Below are 26,979 nucleotides of genomic sequence, written 5' to 3'. Positions count from 1 at the left end.
AAAAATCAGCCATATGTAAGAAAAAACAAAAACCAACACACAAAGTCTAGATTCAGGCCTGCTTGGTCATTGGCTGTCAGTGGGGTTTTGTAGATAGTCTCATAGACCTATAGCCCAAATACTGTTTTGCAGCTTGGCCTACTACAGGTAGGTTGAGCTTGCAACAAGGCATGCCCAGCATATGTGTTGTGCCTGTGACAAGACACCTTAACTACTTTGCTGCTGCCGCTTGTAGGCACTACTCATGTTAAAAGTTCTGATGATCTTTAAGAGCATGAAGCGTGCACGTATTCAGGAGCAAAAGTTTTGGAATTTGGCATGGCAATGAAAAGTCATGTTAGAATAATGCATTTTATTTATTTATTTTTGTAAACATCTGGCCAATATAATACCCTTGGTAAAATCACAGTTTCTTGGTGATATAAGTTGTAAAATGGTGTAGATCAGCTGAAAGTTTCATCTGCACTGAATGTGCTTCATTTCAGAGCTCAGCAGTTTTAGTTCTTGGCTGCTCTCGAATCCAGATACAAGTATGGATAAGACATCTGTCACTCCACTGCAAAGTTATTCTTCTTGCTTTCCTTGGGTAGGAAAGAGAAAAAAGTCTGACACTATAAATTGGAACACTGAGACTGTGGTGAACGTTTGGAACTGAGAATTAGGAGCTGGCTGAGTACAGGGAATATGGCTGGGAGCTGCAGAGTAAATGGGGGACAAAGACCCCTATGGAAAAAAAAAAGCATTTGTGATTCAATATGTGATGTAGACTAACAGCCATAAAACTAACTTTCCTATTCTTGAGTACCTGTTTAAAGTTAGTGCCATTTTAAAATCTAATTAAAATAACTCTATTCTATTTAAATATGCATCTAGACAGTTGAATTCCATATTATGACTAACATTATCTCTTAAATTCTGTAGACCAGTTGACATATTATGAAACAATGTTAGAAAGACCAGCAGAGTTGAGTACTTAATAGCAATAGCCAAAAAGCCAATATGTTGCATTAAATTAAATTATTAGAGATGTCTAAGAAATCTGTTGAGGAGGAAGCACATCAGTTGTGTTCTGTATGAATGAAGAAACATTTTTTGATGGAATAGATTGCCTCTGCAACAATTTTACACTGCCAGTTGATCTCTGCTAATATTTATGGTTTCTGCATTTCACTACATAGTTTCCTGCCAAAGAACATGGCCCTGGCATCCTGGGCAGTGACTGAAAACAATGTGACGAATCTTTATATTCTCTTGCAACTTTGGATCTTAAGGGGACCTTTCTGTGAATACATACAGGTCTTTAGGTATACAGAGCAATCTTGAACTGATTTTAACTGTGTATTAACACATTTGGCTGTAAATAATTCTCTATGAGATAAGGTTTTCTGCAAAGCAATTATTTCTTGTTGTCCTGCATATTCTCTCTGTATTTTCTTCCTGACAAAAATAGAGAGGGGAATTAAGCTGTATTATATTTTGAGTCCTAGTTTGAGCTTAGTTTCTGCTCTGTAAATCAATCTATGAATGCTCCTGCTGGACATATTAAAAAAGTAGCAAGAGTTATTTGGATAGGGTGTTGGCTCTTTTCTCCTTTTGCTTTTGTCGTATGGAGGACAGAAAGCAAGAACAAAAGGAATGAGGAATAAGTTAGTAGCTACAAATGGAAAGCTAATTGAAAACTATATCACTGAGAGGAAGGATTTAAAATATGTCATATTTTCCTTGATAATAAATCTGTATTGAACTTTGTAATATGGTAAGATTATTAAAGTATTTCCAGCATGTTACCCATAAGACAGTACTGGCATTTAAAGAAAGTGTCATCGGTCACCTGCAAGAAGTGTAGCAAGAATGTGACTGCTCTCATGTTGGTTTTGGGCCATGCCCTTCTTTCTTATGTTTTCTTTAAAGAGAACAAGCCAGACGAGAGGACAAGGACAGAATAATGATGTGTCCAAGAGATGCAACTTGCAAACAGGCAGACCACCAGGGTGGTTCTTATTTTGTATCGTTAGTGAGAGCAATTAGAATTTTCTGGTGGAAAACAGAGTGGCCAGAACTTATCTGGTACACATTTCATGACAGTATATGAGAAAAAGTGCAAATAAGGTTCTCAGGAACAGCCATACTGTGCTTGTCTCAAACCATAACCTAGTTTTATCTGGGGACATTACCCCTAAGGGCATTGCACACCTCTGATGTCCTAGCTGAGACTGTGTGTTCTAGGAATGGGATATCTCTCTTTTCTGTGTAATTGTCTGCATTCTTTAGCCCAGTACCTGCAATCACAGGACTATTCCCACAACCCACATTAAAATGTCTGTTTCCTCACGTTACTCCTTTGAGATACAGAAATATCCTGCAGAAGACAACAGAGCTGTATTAAAAATTCATGCTGTTCTCTGAAATGGCATGAGTTCATTCAGCACTGGTGGCAGCTGATTTTTATTGATGGAGACTTCCCACATGTTGAACACAGACACAGTCTGTACTTGTGCCAAAAATCATTGTTTCCCACCTGTAAAGTATAATCTGTTCCTAATGCCTATGACCTATTTTAAAATCTTTGTCTTTATAGCTGCTTATAAGCAATATTTATAGAAGCACAAATGAAATGGTCACCAACAGAAGTGCAGTTAACAGCATGTGGCTCTTCCCATTTTGTGGTATATTCTTAAAATAAAAAGTGGTACAGCTATTTGTTGTGCATAATTATATTCACTGGTAGAGTATCATTTTATCATTTATCCACAAAGAGCTGTTGAAATCAGAACTGTATGTAGCTTCTGCTGTCTTTTGCATACCTGTCTGAGCAATGATATCTGCTGTGCATYTTTACTATCACAGTGGAGCTGACTGCTCTGTTATCTGTAATTTCCCTTCAAAACTGCTAACAAAAATGTGGTGGGAAAATGTCATCTACAGATGAAAGTGCTTATAAATTAAACATGCCATGCAACAGGATGTTCAGATTACAGACCATTTTTTAAGCTTTAAAAGGATTTTGTAATGAATATGCTGTTAAGTTGCACACAAACTGCACTGAAGTTAGTAAGACCCAGCTGTTTGGTAGCAGCATAACAAATAACGAACCACAGCCATTTAATCCAATGAAGGATTAATTAATATGATTGGGCAAACAAATCATATGGTGGTTTTCAGATGGGAAACTGGCATTAGAGCAGACTTGCATGTAACACTGCATTGTAGCATTTATGACTAGAGAGTTATGCAATATTCACAAAAAATGCTGAGGTATCACATTGGTAGATTAAATTGGTAATTGAAAGTTGCAGTGTAAAACCCAGACAGTCGTTTAGTGACTTCCAGAGATGCCAAATTATTGTTAATCAATCCAAATATTAATATGTAGTAGGGAAATTTCGAAAGGGATTAACCAGGTTTTGGTTTGTATACATGCAAGTATATATGCTTGAGAGAGACTACACCATGCCCGTATGAGGGAGATTTCATTTAGTGTGTGAATAAATATGTCTGCCAGTAGATTTATCACTGCCGCCATTGTTTTCCTGCTCTGTCCCTGTAGACAGAGGGAGAGCAGAAAAGAGGCTTCAATTTGGCCATGTGGTATATGCCAGTTATCCTCTCGTGAACATGCAGAGTAGAATTACTTTCAGGGGATTGCCATAGTCTGGAAAGTATTGGCAGACTGACTCTAAGCGGAACTCTTTTTGGAGAGCATGGGTCAAAGGGGACAGGAGAGGGGTTAGGAATTAACATAAAAGGCCCAGATTTTCTTTCAAATGCCTTTTATCTCCATAAAGACTGTAAAATTTTGCAGATCTTTGTACATGTGTTTGACTGAAGGCCCACCTCTGTTTCAACTAGAGATGGGGTTAAACACATGACTTCCCTTAGTGCCTTTTCTCGCAGTTAAGTTTTTCTCTCAGAAGAAATGATCTGGTTTATTATGGCTTAGTATGCTTCTACTAGAATCATAGATCAGCAAAATAGTGTAAAATTATTGAACTAGTAAGAGAAGTGTTGTAGAGGTTAGTACTCTCATAACAGTTAATGGCCGTCTGAAGCTGTCCAAAAAATGGGAGTAAAATCTGCTGGAATTTCAAGTGAAAGCAATGCTTATTTACTTCTGGTCCTTATTTACGTCTTTAGGCTAAAGAGAGACTTAAAACCTGTTGTCCCTTAAAATGCATCTATCACATCAGAATAGCAATACTGAGACTGGCACATTAGTATAGAGAAGCAGCTGGCAGACTTAGATTATTTCAGTCTAGTTTACCCAAACTCTACAGTCTACTTTGGTGCTGTGGTTCATTAGAGCCATGAGCCTTGTGACAGCAGTTTGGGGTCCTGTTCCATCACCCTGGCATAATGAAATCCTAGTCATTTTTTTGTTCCATCCCTTCTTCTCTAACTCACTTCTGGGAAGCACATCCACTATGTGCCCCTTATGGATCACAAAAGAAGACAGATTTTGTTTATTCCCCTTTCTTACCAGGTGTGCTGTTGCCAGAAAGCCAGCTATAAGCAAGAAAGTATTGGCAGAATCTTAGAAAGAGCTAGAGTTATGAGAGTGTGATTCCTACTCCTCTGTCCTTACCTCCATGTACCTGCTCTGTGCTGTGCCAGCTCATCCAGCGGGGAATGGGAGAAAAGAGGCTACAACAGGGAAATCAGTATTTCAGTAGGGGAACAGAGGTTTGTCTAGCAGTCAGGTAAAGGAAGTGGCAAGTAACACCTGCACAGACAGCCCTCCTGCCCCCAGCCCCCAGTACACAACCCCAGTGGCAGCCAGCCTCAGTAAAGCAGTTTAACGGCCCCGTGGTTGGATGACTGAGAATTCTCGCCAGATGGTTTGCTGCACTGAGATTGAAACTAGCTAAATACTCTTAGCTTCATGTTGGTGGCTCTGTCTTTTACAGGCTGCGAAAACGGTCACTGCGATGGCTGGGAGTTGTCAACATCAGTTATCATGGGATATTTTCTCAGCTCAAGTGGTGCTACTGTGCTGTAACAGAGTTCTGCCTAATGTAAGAATGGTTTTATCACTGCTGCGATAGAAAGACTGTTCCCAAGGCACTAGGCTACCCAACCTAACAAGTTCTAAAATATTCTTTGTGCGGTATTAATTGGCTTAATTGTATCAAATACAGGATTATGTTTTACTAGCTAAGTGAGGGTTGCAGGATTCATAATCATCCCTGACAAAACCATTCTGTGCACTCACTGCATACAGCTCCTGTTTCTTTCACAGTACTCACACTCAGTTCTGATAGGCTCTGATAATACATATTGATTCATTAAGGCAGTCAGGGCCATCACTAGGACATAGCTCATATGACTCAGTCATTATGAGCTGGTCTTACACCACTTGTATTTACAGTGACTTTAGAGATGAGTTTAGAGTGACTTTAGCAAGTCTCACCTCCTTTCACACAGCAAGAACAGGGAGCTCCTCCTTTTCTTCAGAGAGAAGGTTATGATAGATCTATCATTGTTTTAATCATGCTTGGGAGGGCTGATGAGAACTGCTGGGAGAAGAGACATGGAGCTTATGCACAGTGTGAAGCAGCTTACCTCTCTGTGGCATTATTTTAAGCTCTCCTCAGATTCAGGAACAATGATTATACTTACGTCATTTTTCTTTGGCTTTCCATCCCAACCTTTAACTTAGGACATTGTGTGAGAAGAAATACTACATTCTGGTATGATCAAATGCTTCTCTGTTTTGCGGCTCTTGGCCTTACAGTTTCTTAATCCAGCTCTGTTCATACATATATAAAATAAAATTAAAATATAAACTTCAAATAAAGCTCAGTATATCAGTTACACAAATTTTGCTGGTTAAAGTTTTCAGTAAACAGAGATATGCAAGCTGATGTTGCCTTCTTCTTCAGTTTCTCTTCTTTTGTAGCCTGATTTTTTATGATAGCAATGATGCCAATGCATCTGTAGCTTTTAACTCGACTGTGCTTTTGGGACACATTTTTATTGTAAAATAAAATAAAAATATTAAAATATAAATATAGATATAAGCAATTATATATATTTATAAATATAAATGTAGAATTTCAAGGATTTCACTTTCAAGGACAGTTTTTCAAATAATGTTGCTTTCAAGTAAATTACATGTTTTAATGGCATGCAGAGATGCAATGGAATATATATTGTGGCAAAAAAAATATTTTGAGAAGAAACCTTCAGTGGATTTGTGTTTTTATTTTATTTTTTTATGGCAGTGCAAGCTGCAGATTCCAAAAAGCCTAATAAAACTGTTAAGAACATACTGTGCTAGAAAATAGAGGTATTTCAATGCATTAATCATTTTACTCAGCAGCTCCAGTAGCATGTTGATACTTCTGTACTCAAGAGACTGCAGTTCAGTCCCTGGTGCCCACTATTGGGCTGAGGACTGGAACCACAGTAATTTAGCAGGAGGTTTATACTGGTTCAGGCTGTGCCTGGAATATTGGGTAGCCTGCTATGGAAAAGGAAACCACAGGCAAGGGATGAAAACAGCACTGCATGTCCATGCCAACATATACCACCAGTTCAATGGCCACTACCAGTACAGTTTCACAGTGGGAGGCGCCAAGCAAAGGTTTCATAGTCAGAGTAGTACCTGGGGGTGATGGTGAAAAGCTTATAAAGAGCATAGGAAGAGAGTAAAATATTCAGTATCTGTTTAACACACAAAATTCCTTTGCATTTGACGACATAATCCATTTAAAAATTTTATGCTGCTCTTCCTTTCCTGTTTTTGCTGTTTGTGCTGTGGTCCTCTGTATTCTGTAAGAAGGATTGTATTTATTTGCACATATTTGTTGCTGTAAATACTGCTGTATGAAATACAACATAGGTTGTTCAGTTTGCGCAGAAAATATTTAACTTATGTAATAAGACGAGACCAGCATCTACGCACTGAGTGGATTTCTAGGAAGTGAATTCCCTGCATTCTTCTTTGTGTGTAGAAAGTACAATATCAGCTTGAAATTACTTTAACATGGAGTCCAGTGTGTTTCAGGAAGAAAGTAGGGCTTGTAATCCAATGTGACAATAATAGATGAAGGAAAGGTATAATCATTTACCGTGAAGTAGCTGCAAATCTGTTTCTTGGAAAAAAGTCAATTTTGACACTTATTTATGAATTGCTTGTAGGATAATATAATTATTTCTAATGAATAATTATTCATTTCATCTTAAATATCTTCTTTACTTTCTTCTCTCCATTTTAGCAAGTTCATGGAAGGATCACTAGCTCTTGCAAGGCTAGCTGCATTGATGTCTATCTTTGAAAGTCTGTTTTGTTTTTTTTGGTTTTTTTTTTTTCCCCCTGTGGAAACAACAGTGCAAATGTTAGAGAATTCAGTCTTGCTTTTTTGAGACACTTTTGTGTCTTTCTACCCTTTGTTAATATGGTTCTCATCTAGAAACAGGAACTGTGAAATGTTCTGGAGAATAAATAGATCTCTTCTAAATAGCTATTGTCAAGGAAGAGCAAAGGAAATGAATTGTGCAAATTCTTAGAACTGAGTAATGTTTACTTCAGAAAAAAGACATCTCAGATCAGATTGGCGTTTGCTTTACAAGTAACAGTATTTTTTTCTTCGTCTTTGTAATAATGATAATGGGGGAATTTGTGATGGCAGTTTCAGTGGGTTTCTCTAGGAGGTTATAGAAGGTAGTTTGATGGCTGTTTTAATGTGTCCCCCAGCTTGATAGACAGGGTAACTGGAAAAGCCAGCAGTTTTCAGCTTGGGTGGACAGTGCGTTGAAGCTCATGCCATGTGAGCCTGCCTGGCATTATCAGGATAATCGCATTGTTATAGCAGTGTTTTGAACTCAGCAACACGTGGAACTTAACGTACAGAAGAGGAAAAAATTGCTGCCTAAGGTTTTAGCAGAGGGGTTTATTTAAAGGACTGGAAGTGTTGGTGGGTAGTTTTCTACTTAGTCTCCCTCTTTTTTACAAGGGAAAGATGATCAGCAGGTCCAGCCTGGAAAGGCAGAAGGTAGAAACAACTAATGTGAGCATTAGTTTGTATCTCTGCAATGTATCTCTGCAGTAGCGCGCAGAGCGTGGACGGCTGCTTCTCAGCACTGAACTCTCAAGTTCTTTTTTGTAGTTCACATGCAGGTGCTTTCTTAGGATGTTTGGACTGTTGCAGATTTCCTTCTGTTGAACCTCAGGATTTTGACTCAATTCTGAAAGTTTAGGACCTTTAACAAGATTTCAGAATGACTTGCAAGATTTCATGCCTATTTTCAGAAGATTCTGGAAGGCCATCATATGATTATGGTCATGAGCTCATGATGCTCAGGAGTATCAGTGGGTTTCACTGGGGGTTTGCATGGCAGAAAGGACTAAAGTTGCATCTTGTTGATTTTAGTATTTCATTTATTGTGATATTAAACTGAATATCTGGAGATGCGTATTACCTTCATTGGCCGGTATACAGAATTCAAAAGCTGAATATCCCATTGTCAGAAGTAATTTCCAGTCAAAAATTATGCTTTTCAATAATCTTAATTTCAAGTTGTTGACAGCAAAAAATATATAAAATGATTCAAAAATGATATTGAATGATTCAAAAAATGGTGTCAAATGATTCCTAGTGATTTTGCTGTTAGCTGTTCACAGTAATATTTTGTCACTGTCAGTGGAAAGGGTGTCAACAGTAGCGGTGGTGGGATCTTTGCCTAATGCCACAATGAAATGCTGTCAATATAAATGTATTTGCACAAAATTATATCGTATATGACATGAGTCATATATGTTAATGTTGACTAACAAAACAGCTTTGATCTCCTTGTTCCAAAGAGTACAGGATCTACAGTTGCTCAACTTGGTGACCAGGAGTCAACAGCAGTATGACATTTGATTTCCATACCTTTTAGTAGGTGGCCGATAATTATAGTGTGGCACTGTCTGAAGTCAGCCTCCTGGTAATTTTAGCGTGATCTCTGCAACTTCATCCCAGACTGAAACCACTGTATTCTTTACCAGAATGGCCCCTAAGATGAGGTGAAGTAAGCCAGTAAAGCCCTATCAAAGAAGTTGCAAATTCTGGAGATGGTTGAATTAAGAGGATAGTGGAGAGTGCCATTTGGTAGGTTCCCATTTTTAAGATCATCTGCTTTTTATGGTCATTGGTGTGGAAGGTGAGTCATTCATTTTTCATGTGTTCAGAAAGGATTTAAGGTACATCCCTGAGAAACATTTTTCCATGTTTATTGACTATCAGTTTCATTTTGAGATGGGATATTATTGTGCATAAGTGATGAGCTCTTTCTGAACCGAGATCTAGTCTTTGTCATTTTGGGACTCTGACTAGTGTAGGATGTGAAAGGTAGTATTAGGTATCAGCTTTGCCTTGTGGTGTTTTATCAGGTGCATAGTAGCTCTGAATTGATGGAACAATATTCACACACTTGGAATGAGTGCAGTCAATGGTATCTTCATTGCCTGTATTTGCAGACCTCCCTTGCTTCAGGTAGACTGACTCTTGGTAATTCTCTAAATATTTATGCTGTATCCAGATTCCTTTATTCCTATACTTTCTGAAGAGTGCTTCTATCCACAGCAATGAGTAGTCCTGTTGTGGAGATTTTGTGATAGTTCTAGGAAGAGGTGTTTTATTTTGGTGAGCCTGGGGAAGTCAGCTTCACACAGTGTATTCTTCAGTTTCAGTTCCTACAGTGTTGCATTAAACATGCTATATTGATATACCACGATGGTCTCAGTGTTCATTTAACCCGTTAAACTTAACAGTCAACAGAGAGAGTGGTGGGCGAGGGTTGGGTACAGGGAAATCCAAAACTGTAGAAATGTCAGTTCAGTTATTTGCTATCAGATATTAATGAAGTGAAGAAAACTTTAAAAAAAAGCATGTATAAAAATTAGTATAAATAACCTCATTAGCCAAAATAAAGGTCTGTTCATTAGCAGTGTAACTCTAAGAAATATAACTGTACCGTGACAAAATATAAAAAGTCATATGAAGTGAAGTTGTATTTTTCTGGACTCCTCAGCAATGATTTGCATTTTATTCTTGATTATTTTAATATAGCTTCATTATAATATTGTCAACAAATTTAAACCATTGAAAAACACTTCCTGATAACTTTTAAAATACCTTGACTAAGGGAGAAGAAAACTCAAAATTAAAAAGATCACTGAATATGTAAAATATGGGTAGGAAATGAGTCAGGCTCACTATTTTTTACTCATAGTCTTGCCGTAGTGTTTTTATCTAATAAATCGTCTTGTAGAGTTTGTACACTGTAATGTTCCCAAAGAAAATAGTTCCTTTAAAGTAAAGGTTTTAATCTTTTAAACACCTGATTTGTCAAATGCATCAGTGTGATAAAGGAGGAAAAAACCCTTGAATTTCCAAAATTTAGAGATGTGATTCCTTATGGAAATGAAGCAAAACCCAAAGGACCAGATGCACATTTCTGAGAAAAAATAAATAATATTGAAGAAAACTTGGTAAGGGATGTTACTGCAGCAACTAAGATACTCTGTTGAAAATCTAGGATCCAGCCTTCAGAAGTGCATTTGATGAAGTTTCAGGTTAGATTGCAGTCAGTTATTAAATGAATGTGTTTATGACTTTATATGATACCAAATTCTCTTTGTACTTTGCCTTAAATTCACCATTACAGCCTTTCCATGGCCAAACCTAAATTAGTTGCTCTGACATCTTCTCCCAATCCTTAATATGCAATGCTTGATGTAATAATTCCATAACTTACCACTAATTATATCTCATCAACTAAAAAAAAGTTGAGCTTAAAGTGCAGAAATAGAACATTTACTTTCTTGTTGCCTTTTGTATTGCAGAACCTCAGTTTGTAATGACATTTCCAGCCAGGCTTAAAAGCCCAGCCAACAGGACTAAATATGCCTCTTATTGAAATGTGCTAAGATTTTTTCCTCTTAGTTCTGATGAGAGGGGACTTCTACTCTGAACGATTAATGTGTTGAGAGGGAGGTTGGGGTTTCAGTATGACTAGGCTTTAGTTAAATGATTAGACTGAGATTTTCAAAGGACCTTAAGAGTTTCTTGAAGAGTGATTTTGAATGCTTGATTTTGAGCACTCGGAGTAGTGTGTGTGTTCCAGGCCTGACCTGAAAATTTCTAAAATTTGAGTTTAAAATTGCAGAAGAGTTCCCACTGGTTTTAGCAGACACAGGATGAGGCCTTAACATGAAGTTTAACTTCTGGAAAAACTTGCTTCAGAACGATTCTCTCATTTGAGACTGAAGAAATACCCTCTGGCTTGACTGGTTTATTGCTTGTCAGATGAGCTGAGATGAAGAGAGAAACAACCAACCCACTAGTAAGAAGTGTATGTACTGAAATGCAGAAAAACAAAAATGGGTAATAATTTTTGGATTGCCAGTTTTCCGAATTGCACTTGCTGGTTGCATCAGAACTGTGTAAAATTGTTCTATGGCTGTTGTTTCTTTTGACATAACAGAGATGCATTTCTTAGAATTGTCTTATTGCATTAGTTTCTGGAACATTGCAGAATGCAGAAAAATTATTTAGTATTAATTTATAATAATAATCATGGAAAATGTCTCCAGCTAATATATCAGTACTTAGAAAGCTGCCAGCATGATAAAAATTCCTACAGTTTGCTTTTCCAATGAGTAACAATTGCAAAGACAAATATTTGTCAAAGTTAATAGAAATGTTTGTTTCTTTCCTATACTCACCGTCATAAGTTCATAACTCTTCATGCTCACAAGGTGACTTAATCATAAAAAAAATGGAGACAACCTGCTGTATTTACAGGTTTGAGCTGAGCCAGCATATGCCTGGAACAGACTTAAAGGCAGGGTAGTGAGCTGAAGTCAAATAAAGAAAGAATACTAAGTTGGAGGGAAATATGAAGTGTCGTTCTGATGATGTGAATTATTTGTTTCTGATTCTGGAAAATCTAATTAATCTGAAGTCATAATAGGATTTGTTAATAAACACTTAAAGCAAAAAGTTTGGGTAATTTTCTTATATCAGTGAACAGAATCCCATACTAAATTAAGCTTTATTTTCTTTATATTTGTTGTGTACATATATGTGGATACAAACAAGGGTATTTKTTAGCCATTTCTTGCCTTTTCAGTACTTTTCCCATTCAATCTAATTTTTAGTTGACCTAAAAAACAAGATTGACTCCCTCTGGTGGTTGAAATAATGTCTTTACACTCCTGAGAATTTTTCAGAGATCTATTTTGTCTAGAGAGGACAAAACAATAATATTTTATAATAAGTTTAGCTTACATAATTGTAAAAGAAATTGAAATATCTTTTATTTCTGTCATATGGAATGCTATGTTAGTGGTAAGTTGCTTCAGCCATCCAAAATCTTTTGAACTGGTGGAGTGTATTTACATCATATAGTTTTAAAGAATCAAAGTAGATAGTCAAAGCAATGTAAACAAGCAAATGGACCTGGTAGGATCTAAATCATTTACTGTGGCAAAAAGAGACAAACCAGGAAAGGAAGAATTCAGATAAGCAGTGTAATAGTGACAAGAATTAGTTATTAAGTATCTCATTACATCATTAGGTATTTCACAGAATTACATGAACTAGATGTCATAGATCTAGTTTGGGATTTTCTTCAGTTTAAGAATATTGCTTGAGTTCAGAAGTAAACATCTAAAATGCTTGTTTTTGCCAAGAGACCCTTTCATTATAATATAGAAGAGTTCTGTAATATTTAGATTAGAACTGTGCGTGTGAGATGTCTCTCTCCTTTTTTCAGGTAACTCCCCCAAATCTCAAATGCAGAATATGAGAGAGAGAGATTTTATGTGATTATTTACTGCAAATGGTTGTGGTTTGAATCTATGCACTATAAAACCAAAAACGTCTTCACATTAATGAGCCAAAAATATAAGTAATCATCCTGGAAGATTGGTATTTCCTTGATTGTGCATTTATAGTGCTTTTTGTATGATATTTTATGTAATCTCTTTTACTGAAGTGCCTGTCTTATAAAATTTAGTAATGCAAATGAGGCCATCTGCATGGTACTCAGCGTTGTTCCCTGAAAGATATGCCCTGTCTACAGCAAAAAATAGTTTAAATCAAGGCCTTTAAAACCTTCACAACCCTTTCATCAAGCTGAGATGGATCTTCCTGAGAAACTCCCCCTTTACTTTTTTTAGAGCAGCCCATTTTCTCCTCCTTTTGACATCGTAATCCATCCAACTCTGTGGTCTGTCTGCTGCATAATTTCCCATCTGCTGTATTGCCAGTGTTAGTTTGTCCCTTTTCATCTTCTGCCACTCCTAATTCAACTCTGCAGTCTAACAAACTCTACCTTCCTTGCTTTACACTATCCTTCCGACCCTTTCTTTTCCCCTCCTTTTTCCTGCCTTCCTCATATTTTTTTATATATGTTTCCCATTCTTGCTGTAACAATCTCTTCTGCTTCTAGGTATCAGTATTCCAAGGGGCGGACTTGTGAAAAATCACAAGCCAGTGATCTTTTATTATTTATTCATTTTATTTTAGTTACTATGCAAGTATACTAGGTGTTTTATATAAGCAGAGGAAGACAGACTCCCCTGACAGTTACAGTCAAAGGGAAGGTGGTAGGAAGGGCAGCAGAATAGAAATAAACATATAATATGAGCAAGTACATCTTGTTAATAAATATCTGCAGTAATTTTGTGCAGCATTTATTTCTGAGCTAGTACAGTAAGTAGTACTGCATTGCTAGTCTCTGACTGATCTAATCTCCCTTTGAAAAGATTCTTTAAATAATGTTATTATTTTTCTGTTGGATTTTTTCCCCTCCTTTGTGTGCAATTTCAGTTTGGTCCCTCCCTTTTTCTGCACTTGGAATCAGAAACCATTTTTAGCACCATGCTTGTCACAGATCAGAATGTTCCATAAACATTTATTAAAAGCACTGGAATAATAGAAGGTCCTTCTTCATTTCCTGGGTATAATGACTTCTTGAGAGGTTGTGATCTTAGTGAGTTACGTGTGCATGTCAACTTTTGTTACGCAGAATAAGGAAGAAAAGAGACAACCCTGGATATTGTAGTACCTTGGAGAACACATACAGCTACAAAAATGAAAAAAAAAAAAGCTAGGAATTGGAAAATATGCCTTTTAAGATATATTTTTGGGTCATTCATCTTTTTCCCTAAAATACAAAGTTGCCAAGAGTCCTGTGGAAGATTCGCACTGTGTCTTGGCTTCCAAGGGTTTCATTTGGAGCGCTGGCTGTCACACATCTGAAACAGCAAAGTTGCTTGCAGATACTGGTTCAGCAGACATCTACCCGCAGTCTAATTTGCCATGAGCATGGTGGTCAGCAATACTTAGGGATATAACTGCTGGCATACCCACGTGGTTACTGTTTACCTTTGGTACCCTAGCTCTAAGGAGGACCTTTCTGCCCCTCTTTTCTTTCTATATGTCCACTTGGGACTAGACAAGTGGTGTACCCACAGCTGGGGAGAGGGGAGGAGTACTCAGCAGATGTAAACCCAGCATTGCCACTGACATGCCTGCAGCATTCGCAGGTGGAGAACAGCATGAAAGAAGAGTAAGTGAAAATGGTACATTCCAGATAAATTTAGTAGCACTTAAGCAGCCTCGTGTTGTCTCAGAATGGAGGATCAGGCAAAGACTGTAGCAGGTCTCTAGAGAACTCCATGGTGCCTTTTCGTTCATCTTTAGCAAGCTGGAGTGCTTTGAACACTGTCTTTTAATGCATGTAATGCTGAGGCAGTTAAAGGCCTATTGCCATTTTTGATGTGTATGTAGCAGCTACCATTATTCCTGCTTTAAAAAGGAGGGTGAGGGTAAGCTATTGCACACTGTATCATGGCTCCTCTTTGCTCTTTGTGAACATTTTAGGCAGGAATTATGCATGTATGCAAGTGCACATCCACATATTTATATCACCCTTGAGTTAAAGCTTTAACAAAGTGACCAGAGGATAGCAATAAGCTGGCATCTATTGATTTGGAGACATATTGTGCCCACTTAGGTCTGCAAACAGAAAGTGGCATTGCCACTTTGTCAAACCTTATTTGGTTTCTTCAATAATGATCTAGTTTACAGTGGTATGATCTGTGCCCAGAGGATGCACAACTGGACGAATGCTATTTGCTTTCACAGAATCACAGAATCACAGAATGGCTGAAGTTGGAAGGGACCTCTGGAGATCATCTAGTCCAACCCCCCTGCTCAAGCAGGGTCACCTAGAGCATGTTGTACAGGATTGTGTCCAGGCGTGTTTTGAATATCTCCAGAGAAGGAGACTCCACAACCTCTCTGGGCAACCTCTTCCAGTGCTCTGTCACCCTCACAGTGAAAAAGTATTTCCTCATGTTCAGATGGAAGTGTCTGTGTTTCAGTTTGTGTCCATTGCCTCGCGTCCTGTTGCTGGGCACCACTGAAAAGAGTCTGGTCCCATCCTCTTGACACCCTCCCTTCAGATACTTGTACGCATTAATAAGATCTCCCCTGACTTTTCTAGTACACTCCTACCATGGGGTGGGCACGTTATGGTCCAATAGACTAACCTGATAGCATGTATCAACAGCATCATTAACACCAATATATTATCATTAATTAATACTGCTACTAGTATGTCATAGACTTTGGAGCTGAGAAGAAAGTTGGCAGTTATATAGAAATTCTACATTTTTAACTATATCCACATTTATCTTTGACCTATTTTTATCTTGCCTGCAGCAGAAGTATCCAGAATTTAGGATATTCAGATTCTTTATAAGAAAAGGGCATTTTCTGAAAAGTGAAAGCTTGCCTATGTGTTGACGGGTATAGAGAATGCATGTGTAAGAGCTCTCCTAGCTGAAATATAAATAAAGTAACTCAGAAACCCAAATATAGCTCAGCTTGGATTTCTTGATAACAGATCATCCCAGATTGGAGATTGGAAGTGTTTCACATTCTGATGTGATTTACTGGGCACATTTGCCTTTATTCCTCTGACAGCAGTGGTTGGCCGGATACTTGCATGAACTCTGGCAGGTTAATAAATGGAACTATTGCTCATGTATTCACTAGTGAAGAAACAGCAAACACTATAACATTTAAAAACTTCTTGCATATGACAAATTAGATGGCATTTGTGTTTGTGTTTGTTATGACTGTTTGACTCAAAAGCATATTTGCAGAGAAGGAATCTGATTTTAGTAAAACAATTTAATAAAGTCTTTGATTTTTTTAAAAAAGTCAGCTAGCTGTAACTTCAGTGTTGGTATTTCAAGGCCTCTCACTGATATTTTAGAAGTTTGTGGTTGTTTGAGCTTCCTTTTCAGGCCCTGGGGAAATAAGAGAATGGTAAATCAAAGCCCAGATCACTGTTTGCATTTATTTTACTTCTCATTATGACATGTATGCAAACACTTAAAAGAAATAGGGAAAAGGTATAATCATGATAAAATCCCTTTTACAGAACAAAGAGGAATACATTTCTAGTCTAATTTATTACACTTCTTCTTAATACCGTAAAGCCAATTGAGTGCCTCATCAGGTTTTTGACAGTTCATTTATACTTCTAATTCTGTGATAGTACTGTTTAAATAATTACTGACTCTTTAAGGATAACCCAAGAAAAAAACTGGAAAGTATTTTTTCAGATCTGAAATGTGTCTTAATTTCTTGTACTTTTCCTTTCCCAGTGACAAAGTTTTCAAAATACAAATTGCAACAGAGTACTTAACAGCCACCAGAAGTCATTATGTTGGCTTTGAAAAGACTCTTCCATTTGCATATGCTCTCCTTCTTCTTTTTCCCTTTTCTGTTCACAACCAAAATCCAGACTATGATTGAGAAAATGTAATTAAACAAAAAAATTTATAAACATTCAGTGAAATCTAAGTGGCAGATTATTTAGTGTAGGTGCATCCTTTTAAAATGTTTGTGAGATTAGAGAATAATTTCTGTTGGCTTTAAATATTGTAAAAAAAAAGATTACAAAATCCAAGTGTGATCCTAAATCTGGATGCTTTTGTCCCATTATGGATGCTAAAATGATATGCTCTCAAGGCCATCTTACTTCTTTCACTCCCATTCTATCTAGTGAGGGAGGTTTTGTACCAAGCTTCTCAGGTGGCCCAAAGCAGCTCTGCCTATACTGACATCAACAGACAAATGACAGATTATACCAGCTGAGAATCGAGGTACAAGTTTTTAGCTACCAGAGCTGGAATGATAAAAGCATCCCACGGGAGGTAACCTAACCTTTCATAGTTTATTGATTGTCCGACTTGTACTTCTGAGGTCCCTAGTAATTCTTAAAATTTCAATTTCTAGCTCCTGGAGTCTGCAGTGTAGGTCGCCCAGGGTTGCAACTTCTTGTGAACCACCTCTCCTCTGAAAAATGGGCTCCAAATTAGGAATTTTTCTATAAGTTTGTACACTGAACCCCATTAGTAGTTCTCCTGCACGACTCTGTTCCCTTTATCAGTGGCTGTTCAAAACCATGTTGCTCACTTAATTTCCCAGCATCCTCACAACTGACACATTGCTCCACTAGTTCTTTATTTACATTGGCTGTGAGGTCAAGCAATGCCACTTTATCAGTGTGCCAGGACTGCTCTTAGATTACGGAGTGAGCCATGTTTCGGTAACACTGCTTCTCAACTCAGAAACTTCTGCCTCAGTTGGCTCAGAAATTGTTAATTCCTTTCCTTGTGCTTTATGTCTGGTTAGTTGCTCGTTCTTAATGCCTGGCAAGTCCTTCTCTACCCCATCTCCTGCCAGTTACCTTGTCTCTTCCTCACTTGCCAAAGTTTTCCTGCTACCTTCTGTTCATTATTCCTGTAACTTTCAGCCTCTTATGTTATTTCATTTTTTCAATCCTTTGCTCCTCAGTAAGTCCCAAGACACTGTTATGGCTTTTCAGATATCCGTGGATCTTTTCAAGTCCTGGATTTGGTGGCAGACAAATCTAGAGATTCTAAGTTTAAAGTGGAAAGTAAATTAAAAGTATTGTCTACATTTTTTTGGATCTTCCATGCTTTCCACTATTTAGAATACTTCTCTGTAAATTCCTTAGTGCTCTGATTATGTCATGATTTACTGATGATCAGTCCTGAAAAAGGAAGATTTTGCACTTTCTTTGAATGAAGAGGTTAAATGGAGGCTGTATCTTTTACATAAAATGTGCAAAACTCTGTTCTGATTTGTTTTAATTTTATCAAAAAAACCTGTTGAAAGTGCTATGCAACTCAATAATAACTTTAGGTGGGCTCTGTTTTGTAGAATAGAGTTTTGTCTTTTTTGTGTAATATTTCATTGAATTGATATTTGGGATAAAGCGTGACCATTTCTTGACAGATTGAGTCTTCTAGATTTTACTCATTTTTGTCTGTTTTCAGAAATACGCTTTTATTGCTTAATAGTGAAATTGCCAGTTGGAGGAACTTATCTTCTGCCCCTTGTCTCTTGTCGCATTTAAAAGTTTAACATTCCAAGTTTTGTAGTTCTCCTTGCTCACTTCATAAACCTCAACCACTTCCGAAGTAAAATACTGCCTTGGATAAGCAAGCAGAAGAAAGAGCCTAACCTGCCCCATTCCCTGTTCCTCTCTCCAGTCTATCTTACTCTGCCATCCCAGCAACATAATTGGCTACACAAGAAATTCCATTTTGAAAGAGTTAACTTGCATCCCTACAGTCCCAACAAATTAACACAGTTCCTCTAAAGTAAAAACCATAAATGTACTAAGCATGTTATAGTAAGCTGACCTACTAGATTTCTTCTTTACATCTCAAGTAAAGAATGACAACTGTTCAAATAATTACACCACCCCTCATGTAAGTTCCCACTTTTAAAGATGACATAAATGTCTGCCAAGAAAGATAATTGCCAGTGAAAAAGAAGATCGCCCCTCTTGAGAGGTGATGATAAGAAAGTGGGTTGTTTTATTTTCTGGTATTTTCTTTTGGCAGTTGTGATTCAGAAGACTTGTATATTCTAATATACCAGTGTGCAGATGTTGAAACTAGTCACGGGAAACAGAGCTGGAGATGCCATCTCTCAATGAAAGAGATGTTTTTCAGTGATTCCCATTTTAAGGAGTGGTTTTAAAAAACAAGGCCCCAGAGTTAAAGCAAGCTCTTTTATCTCCTTATAAATATGCTCCAAGCTTCCAAATATATTCAATTACCATTTTACAAGTGTCTTATTTTCTTTCTATAGAATGACAAAACCACTGCAGGAAGTTCTGTCTATGGAATATTATTGATATGGAAGTTCTTTTGAGACTATTCTTGTTGTGTTTCAAGATAAAGGCAGTACATTTTTTTAGGGCAAATAAATACACATGCCTTTTGCATGTTGTTAGCTGAAAAATAAATATTTTTCTACTAAGATTTTGGCATATTTCCTGGAACCTCTGAGCTCTCCTTAACATTTTGAGTTAATGTTCTGCTGCCTCCTGGAGTATTCACCATGGCTAACTTGAACTCAGAGAGTTTAACTTTAATTGACTTCAGAGAGGAAACCCTGGGCTTCCTCCGTAGCCTCCAGAGAAGCTGGGAAGGAGCTCTTCCAGACCACAGGGGAGAGAACCTAGGGTAGGGTCCTACTCTTGAATTGTACCTTGTAGAATCTCTTTGCATTGGTGTTACAGGAAATCCTGCAAATCAAGACTCCTTAAAGTGAAATTAGCCTTTATGAAACTCTGATTAATATTTTCTTTCATTATGCATCCATTTCCTCCTTTGGCTAATAATTTGATGAAACCTGATGGCAAAATCCTGCATCCCGCTGCTTCTTGTGAAGTTTTAAAGTTGAATGCACTGCAAATTAAGACATTCCATTTCTACCTGAAAAAATACATGTATTCTAGTGTGGAGTGGATGAAAAGCATAAAAAAACTTGTGAGAATGAACATCCTGCATCACCTTTGATCTTTCCAGAATTAAAATAGTGTTGGTCATGGGGGGAGGAAGATGCTTCAGCTAAGAGTCAAAGCTCCTAAAGACACTGATTCTGATTCTCTGCTCCATTACACATTTTTTACACTGACATAACTCTTCTGGGCTTCTTTGTCCCTTTCTTGTCACTTGATAAGCAGTAAGAAGAATGTAAGTGGCCTGTGGCATGAGGACTGTGTAACAGGCAGTAGCACAATATTCAGTTTGACTGATGATTTTATAGTTACTTATTTAGAATCATTTAGTTGTATTTGGTTGATGAGGTTGCCTATTGTCAAGGTAACTATTAGCTATTATAGTTTTAAGACCATGATTGCCCCCAAAAGCTAATATTTGCTGTGTCAACAGTTATAAGTAGTGTTGGAGATAACCTAACCGTTAACAAAGTTTATGACGGTAAATAACTGCTTGTCTCTATTTGTCAGTAAACATTGTCTTTTTAATGATAATTATTGACATGAAATATTATGTACTGATTTCTATGTATTGAAGTCTCTAGAAATACTTAAATGTTTATTTTTCCCCCACATTAATGAATGGAGCTGAACTTGATGAAATCAATGTTCCAACATTGTTTGTTATTAGAGAGTGTGAATTCTTGAAAATTTGAATCTCATCAAACTAAGCCTGATTTGAGTTTTACAACATTTTACTAATTGTTGAAGGAAATTTCCATCAGAAAAATCGGAAGACGTCCCCTCCGAGGTACAAAGAAGTGCTCTGGAAATTAAGAAGTGGGATGCTGATTAGAGGTGGGAAGCATAATCAGACTGAATCTTCGTGCAGACCTGTAGGAGTTGATTCATAGTCAGTATCTGCAAACCAAGCTGCAGGGTTCAGTTTGCAAACACTATTTCGAACCAAACCCTGCGGGGTTCAGTTTGCAAACACTATTGTGAACTGAACCCTGCAGGGTTTGCAGAGCTCTAGTTACTATTATTGTTCCTAGTAAGGCTTATTATCCCGTCACAGAAGATGTAAGAAAATCCATCTCTCCACTTTATACATGATAAGCCTTTGTCACCTACAATGCAATTAATGTTAAAAATAGAAGAGCGCCTATGATAAGATTGGGACTTGCAGGCAATGAGCCGTTGTCCAAGTAGCGGGACTTATTGGGAGGGGCAGCCAGCCTCCACAGACCTGTCACATTGCTGATTGCCGTTTCTCTTCAAGTTTGATGAAATATTCATGTCTTTGCTCTGCTCTCTGCAAGCACTATTGATTTCTTGTATAAACGCAGCTATATTTAGTCTAGACAAATGGAATGTGGATTGCTGCTGAATAAATTGGATGAAAGGCTGGGGGGTTTGCCTGTCCCTTTCTCTTGGTCTGGGGCAATTATTTATAATCAAGCGTAGTTTTTGTAAGTTAAAGGTGATTTTTTATAATTTAGTGATTAGTCTCAGAACAAAAGTAAGCAGTTAGGCACAATCATTCTGTTGGGATAGCGGGTTAAGAAGGCAAATTATGCTTTGAGGTTTACAACCACAGTTACTAGGAGTGAAAAAAAGGCCAACAAAATTTGATGTTTCCAGAATATTGACAAGAAAAGAATATGGCCAGCTGGAGTGATTTGGGGCCTCATATCTTCTTTTTATAAAATGTATTGTCTATTTCATGCTAATAGATTTTATCGTACAATTGGAGTTCAGCTCTATTTGCTGCAATTTCAACTTCGGCAGTTTTACTGCTCCTGTTTGCCAGAATTTTTTTCTTTTTCATTCTGTGTTGTTTCTTGAAAAACAAAGACAGGTAAAATGGAGAAAAAGGAGAAAATATGGATAGAGTCTTGACCCCTGGTCATTTCAGAACACCATATTTCTTTCCAATTAATAATAATCGTATTTTTGTATGAAAATAGCTGAATAGTAGTAAATGTATTTGTGTTCCACTGTCCTCTAGTGGATGGAATCAGAGCAGCTCAGCTTTGGCAGAGACTATGCTGTTAATTATTTCCCCTCTTTACAAATGTTATTTGTTTGTGTTTTGGTCTTTTTGTAACAGATAAAGTTATCCTCTGTCTCTTCGGTTAATATGAAAACTCGAGCTTTACATGTATTCTAGTGAAAATCATCAAATATCTCTCTCTCCCTCTGCTTTTTAGTCCCTTGGACTTAAATCAAGAGATGGAAAGCCATGGGATTCTTTATTAACTACTTTAATGCTGGGTTAACAATATATACCATTATTGCAGCAAATTGGAGCAATCCTTTTTAGCAAGACCTTTTCGTTTCTTTAGGAGTCTTGTAATAGTGTGTTATGTCTGATCCACTCCAAGCATGGCAGTCACTTTCTGAAAAGCTGTATTAAAACTTTTAACTTTTGTTTGTCCAATTATTTTCCTATAATTTTCTGTGTGTTATTGTCATGTGTGTTTGCTAGAAACCTAGGTATATTCATTTCCCTAACATTCAATAGCTATGCGACATCCGGTAGCTGTTCATGTGTAGTGCCGTTCTCAGATAATCTAGATGCTAGCTTTCTCTGTTTAAGGTAAAATCTCTTGCAATTCAGTGAGAAGTCCAAGGCCTTCATCTTCCACTGCAGAAGTACCCTGAGTGTTCACTGCTATGCATTAATAGTGCCTAGCAAGTTCTCACTAAATATTGCTCAGTTGGTCTGTGACATGGTTTTAGAACTGGAGTTCCCATTAATCTACCACGGAGAATATTCATCTGAGAATATTTTTTCTAGAGAATGGAAAGAAAATTATAAGGTAGTTTGTAAAATCTCAGGTTGCTGGTAGAAATGTCTGAAGTTTGCATATGGTATAGATTGTATTAGTGTTTTGTTAGCTCTGTATATTGAAGGAGCTTTTAAATGAAAATATGCTCTTCCCCAGTAGGAATTATCTTGGTTCTGCTTCTCCAGTTATAGATTTTATATATATATGTGTGTGTACACATATATGTGTATTTTGTTGTTTTTCTCACACAGTGGATGTAAAATCAGAGGTTCCCGTGGGATTAGAGCCTATCTCACCGTTAGACTTGCGAACTGATCTCAGGATGATGGTTCCCATGGTGGACCCAATTATGCGTGAAAAGCAGCTACAGCAGGAACTACTCCTGATCCAGCAGCAGCAGCAAATTCAGAAACAACTGCTGATTGCAGAGTTTCAGAAACAGCATGAAAACCTGACCCGCCAGCACCAAGCCCAGCTCCAGGAGCACATAAAGGTAGCAACATTTTTCATTTATCCCTCAGCTTATCTGTAAACTAAATATGCTTATAGGCTGACATGAAAAGGGAGCGATCCTGAAAGATCGCTGTGACTGAGAGGTGGAATTTGAGGGATTTGGGTGTATTTGGGTGATAGACGCCTTTTCAAGCAAAGTTAGTAGCACCTACCTGCAAGTTACTTGCAGCAAACCAAGGTAGTAGTATTAGAGTCCTCAGTCTCATGAAGCCAATACATTCACAGAAATTCAAACTACCTATTTTTTAGCCAAATTTTCAGTCAGTCTTCAGTATGGCTTTCTTTTCTGTATGTGCAATTTTGAGTATATTAAAAGACTGCTTTTTGGCTGCTGTTTGAGTTTGTGCCCACAAATCAAATTGATAAACAAGGGCGTAATATTTATATCTGTAAAGTGAAGGTAGGCCTTAAAAATATTGTATTTTCACTCTTCCCTGAGCTGTCTCCCATAATGTAAAAAGAAAATGTTTTATGGGATTACATGCACAATGATAGGATTACTGTAATGGATTTTGACTGGGAATTTATGATCTTGGCTTTCTTTTTATTTTTTCCCCTTCTGAGAGGTCTAGTTGCCATTATATTACTGTGTTAAGCTTCTGCTCAATGAAGCTGACAAATGCAGTTGAGCACCACAGCCAGAATTTGGTGATACACTGGCAAAAACGGAGAATGTTGTGCAATTTCAATGCATTTAGCCAAAAGAGAAAGAAGTGAAACCGCAGCAGCAAGCTGCTACCTGATATTAGAGCTGACTTTAGTGAGAAGTGATAATGCACTATCCCACTTGAAAGAGTGAGAAAGTGGGTTAAGAGGTATAAAGAAGTGTAAGCACAAGTAAAAGTGCTGATACTCAGTTCTTGAAGGGGTTTATTTTGGCCTGCACTGACCTAGAAAACAGTGCAAGCTGCACTTTCTCATGTCTTTTTGTTCTGTGCAAGTTACAACAGGAACTCCTAGCCATTAAACAACAGCAAGAACTCCTCGAAAAAGAGCAGAAACTGGAGCAGCAGAGGCAAGAGCAGGAACTGGAGAGGCATCGCAGGGAACAACAGCTTCCACCCCTCAGAGGCAAAGAAAGAGGCCGAGAAAGTAAGAGCCACTGCACCATGAATCCTAATAAGAAAGATAATATATTCCCTTATCTTCTCCCAGCTGAAACGGACAAAGAACAGGAATCTGAAACAAGTCTATTAACTGCATGAAATATGCCGCTAGAGAGGTCAAAGCTGTGCTTGCTGAAAGGCAGAGCCGCTGTTGCACCCACAAAAACATGTTATTATTTTGCATGCAGACTTGGAGAACTGTAGGAAAGCACATTTTGACAGACCTGTAGATATGCCTCTCAAGAATCTAGCTCTTCTTTTTATAGAAAGGTAGGGAATTTGGAAGCCGAAGGTTTCACTTCACTTTTCTCTGAGGAGTTTATTTCCCAATACAGAAGGCACTACAAAACAGCAATTTGTATTGCTGATGAAGTAATTTGAACATTGTTTCAAGACTGAAAATATAATAAAATATTTAAGAATGTCTTCAAGTGAGACATCTGATTATTTTTGTGTTAGTTACAAAAACAGTACTTTTTCAAACTGCCTTATGTTTGTTCCTGATACCATTTCATGGCAACTGACCAATAGTTATTCCTAGCTCTTACATAGCTCTAAGGCAAATGATGGAGATAAAGGATATTGTTGGAATTTGATGCTCACTAGAGGGAGACAGATACAAATAATTCCCTTTAGTGAGGTCAGTTTAAAAATCAGATTGTAGAAACACATTGTGAAGGTATTCAAAATGAAGCTGCCACAAGCAGATATTGTTACTGGCCCTGATAAATGAGCACAAAGTATTAACTAACAAAGAATGAATCAGAAAAGAGCTGTACGTTATGCTCATAGGGGTAATATACTTATGCCTATTCTTGTGAGGAAGAATGTATCAGTTGGACAGTTGTTGATATACTGCAGGTTGTAGGCTCTAGAAATTAAGAAGCTTCCATTACTTTGGTGAATAATGAATCCATGAAGGCAACATATGACTCTCAAACAGAGCTTTCAAAGAACTTCCACTGCCTAGCTTTTGGGAGTGGGGGTGGGGGTTGTTTTTTCGGGGGGAAGGTGAGTGTAAGGGGAATGTATATGTTCCTCTGTCTGCAGAATGCTTTCCAGAAGAGCATTCGCAATGTGAGGTTTTTTTCTTTGTCCTTTTCAACCTGACCTAGTCAGGTTCCTTGCTCTCTGCCACATTAATAACTTTTCAAACCACCAGCCTATTGACCCAGAAGAGAGAGGGTGAAAGAAGACCCAAAACCAAAATGAACCTAAAAGTGCTATGAAAATCTGCCTCTGTATAAGCAGTTGGGTCTTATTAGTGCTCCCACCAAAGGAAAAGCAGCAGTGTGAACTCAGTGATTCCCTTCTTGCCGGGTGGCTGTTCAGTGTGTACCAGTCATCCAAGCAGCACCGGTGAACCCCAGGTCCAGCTCCAGCATGTGCTGCTGCTGATGTACTTAATGAGTAGGGGAGGGAAGGCTGGTTCTGGGAGGGGAGTTAGGGTCTGAAGCTGGCAGGGAGGAGAGGTTTTTATGGGAGCCAGGTCGTAGGGGACGTGCTGGCCAGCTAGTCTTCCTGTGTCAGGGTGGAGTAAGTTTGTAACACCAAATATCGGTTGTCCTTAGCACTGCTACTTCCCTTCTTTATCACTATACAAGGAAAACTGCACAAACATTTGTTTTTCTTTTTTATGCTTTTTTATGTAAAATATTATTATCAGTAGTAAAAAAGCATGCCTAGTTCTGGAAGCAGGGATCAGCACTTTAAGCTGACATTGGCGTGCTCTAATAATTGCACTTTATCAAGCTAGCCCCCAAGAGAGGTCAAAATGCGCTGTGTCCTTCTGTAGTTATGTTCCAGTGTTGTAAGAGTAGAGTTATCAACTGCAACTCGTGTTTCAGACTGTGTTTCATCTTCCAGACATTGCAGGTACAGGCTCTTAAGTGGCTTGAATAAAAAGGCTCACTGCTGAGTCTTTCTGTCACGCTCTACCCATAGTCAAGCCAGTATTCTCAGAGCAGATTCGCTGTGCTATTACCATCACTTTACTAAAAGAAAAACATTCTTTGCTGCTAACTCAAAGTGACCTTTTGTCACTATCTTTTTAGTTCTATCATTGTTTTTATATTTGGGAATTATTAGGAAATAATTTAAATTCTTTAGATACATCTGGCCCTGGATAAATGGCCTCATCTACTGTTGAAATATTCCTTATGACTTCACTGTATTTCTGGGTTATGGCCAACTTAAGTCTTTTACAGAAAAATGTTTAATTCAGATGTTATCTCATTTTGACTGGTTTCCACCAATGCTTTTTATAGTTTACAACACTTTCAGCAACAAGACATGGGCATTCTTCTGTGGTTTGGTTTATGTTTTGCTTAAAAATATTTTTTTCAGTGCAGATAAAAACTCTTCAATTCTGTGTGTCTTAGGGGCAGTGGCCAGTACAGAAGTGAAGCAGAAACTTCAAGAGTTCCTGTTGAGTAAATCAGTAACAAAAGACTCTCCAGCAAATGGAAAGAATCATTCCATGAGCCGCCACCCCAAGCTCTGGTACACGTATGTTCAGTGTTAAGCTGTTTCCTTGCCTTATTGCTAAAACTGCATGTCAGTATGCTTCTCCAGCAGGGATATTGCGAGTCTGCCTCCAGATCAAGGTAAAAGTTCAACCAAAAAGTTAGAAAAAAAACAGAAGTGCAATATTTCTGGTGAACTGAAGAGTACTCACTGGCAGGTGATGAGCTGAAAGCCATAGAGAACAAGGTGGTGTCAGGAGTTTGTATAAA

The 26,979-nt window shown here is 37.8% G+C and overlaps 1 protein-coding gene across 4 annotated transcripts in view; it reads left to right on the top strand.

The window, feature by feature from the left end:
• HDAC9 (histone deacetylase 9) overlaps positions 1–26,979 on the top strand; it is a 422,164-nt gene that overhangs the window by 165,308 nt on the left and 229,877 nt on the right. The window contains exons 1-4 of one of the 4 annotated variants that reach the window (XM_026072686.1): positions 4,961–5,012; positions 22,877–23,118; positions 24,080–24,230; positions 26,626–26,752. In XM_026072686.1, the coding sequence (XP_025928471.1) occupies positions 22,948–23,118; positions 24,080–24,230; positions 26,626–26,752 (449 nt within the window). In that variant the 5' untranslated portion in view covers positions 4,961–5,012; positions 22,877–22,947. Of the gene's footprint in view, positions 1–4,960; positions 5,013–22,876; positions 23,119–24,079; positions 24,231–26,625; positions 26,753–26,979 lie in introns of those variants that run through there. The other 3 variants (XM_026072683.1, XM_026072684.1, XM_026072685.1) reach the window with 3 other exon arrangements.

This window comes from Apteryx rowi, unplaced genomic scaffold (assembly GCF_003343035.1).
Source record: "Apteryx rowi isolate R43461 unplaced genomic scaffold, aptRow1 scaffold_349, whole genome shotgun sequence".
Taxonomy (NCBI): Eukaryota; Metazoa; Chordata; class Aves; order Apterygiformes; family Apterygidae; genus Apteryx; species Apteryx rowi.
Note: the sequence above shows the minus strand (reverse complement) of the source record. Positions and strands in the feature narration are given on the sequence as shown.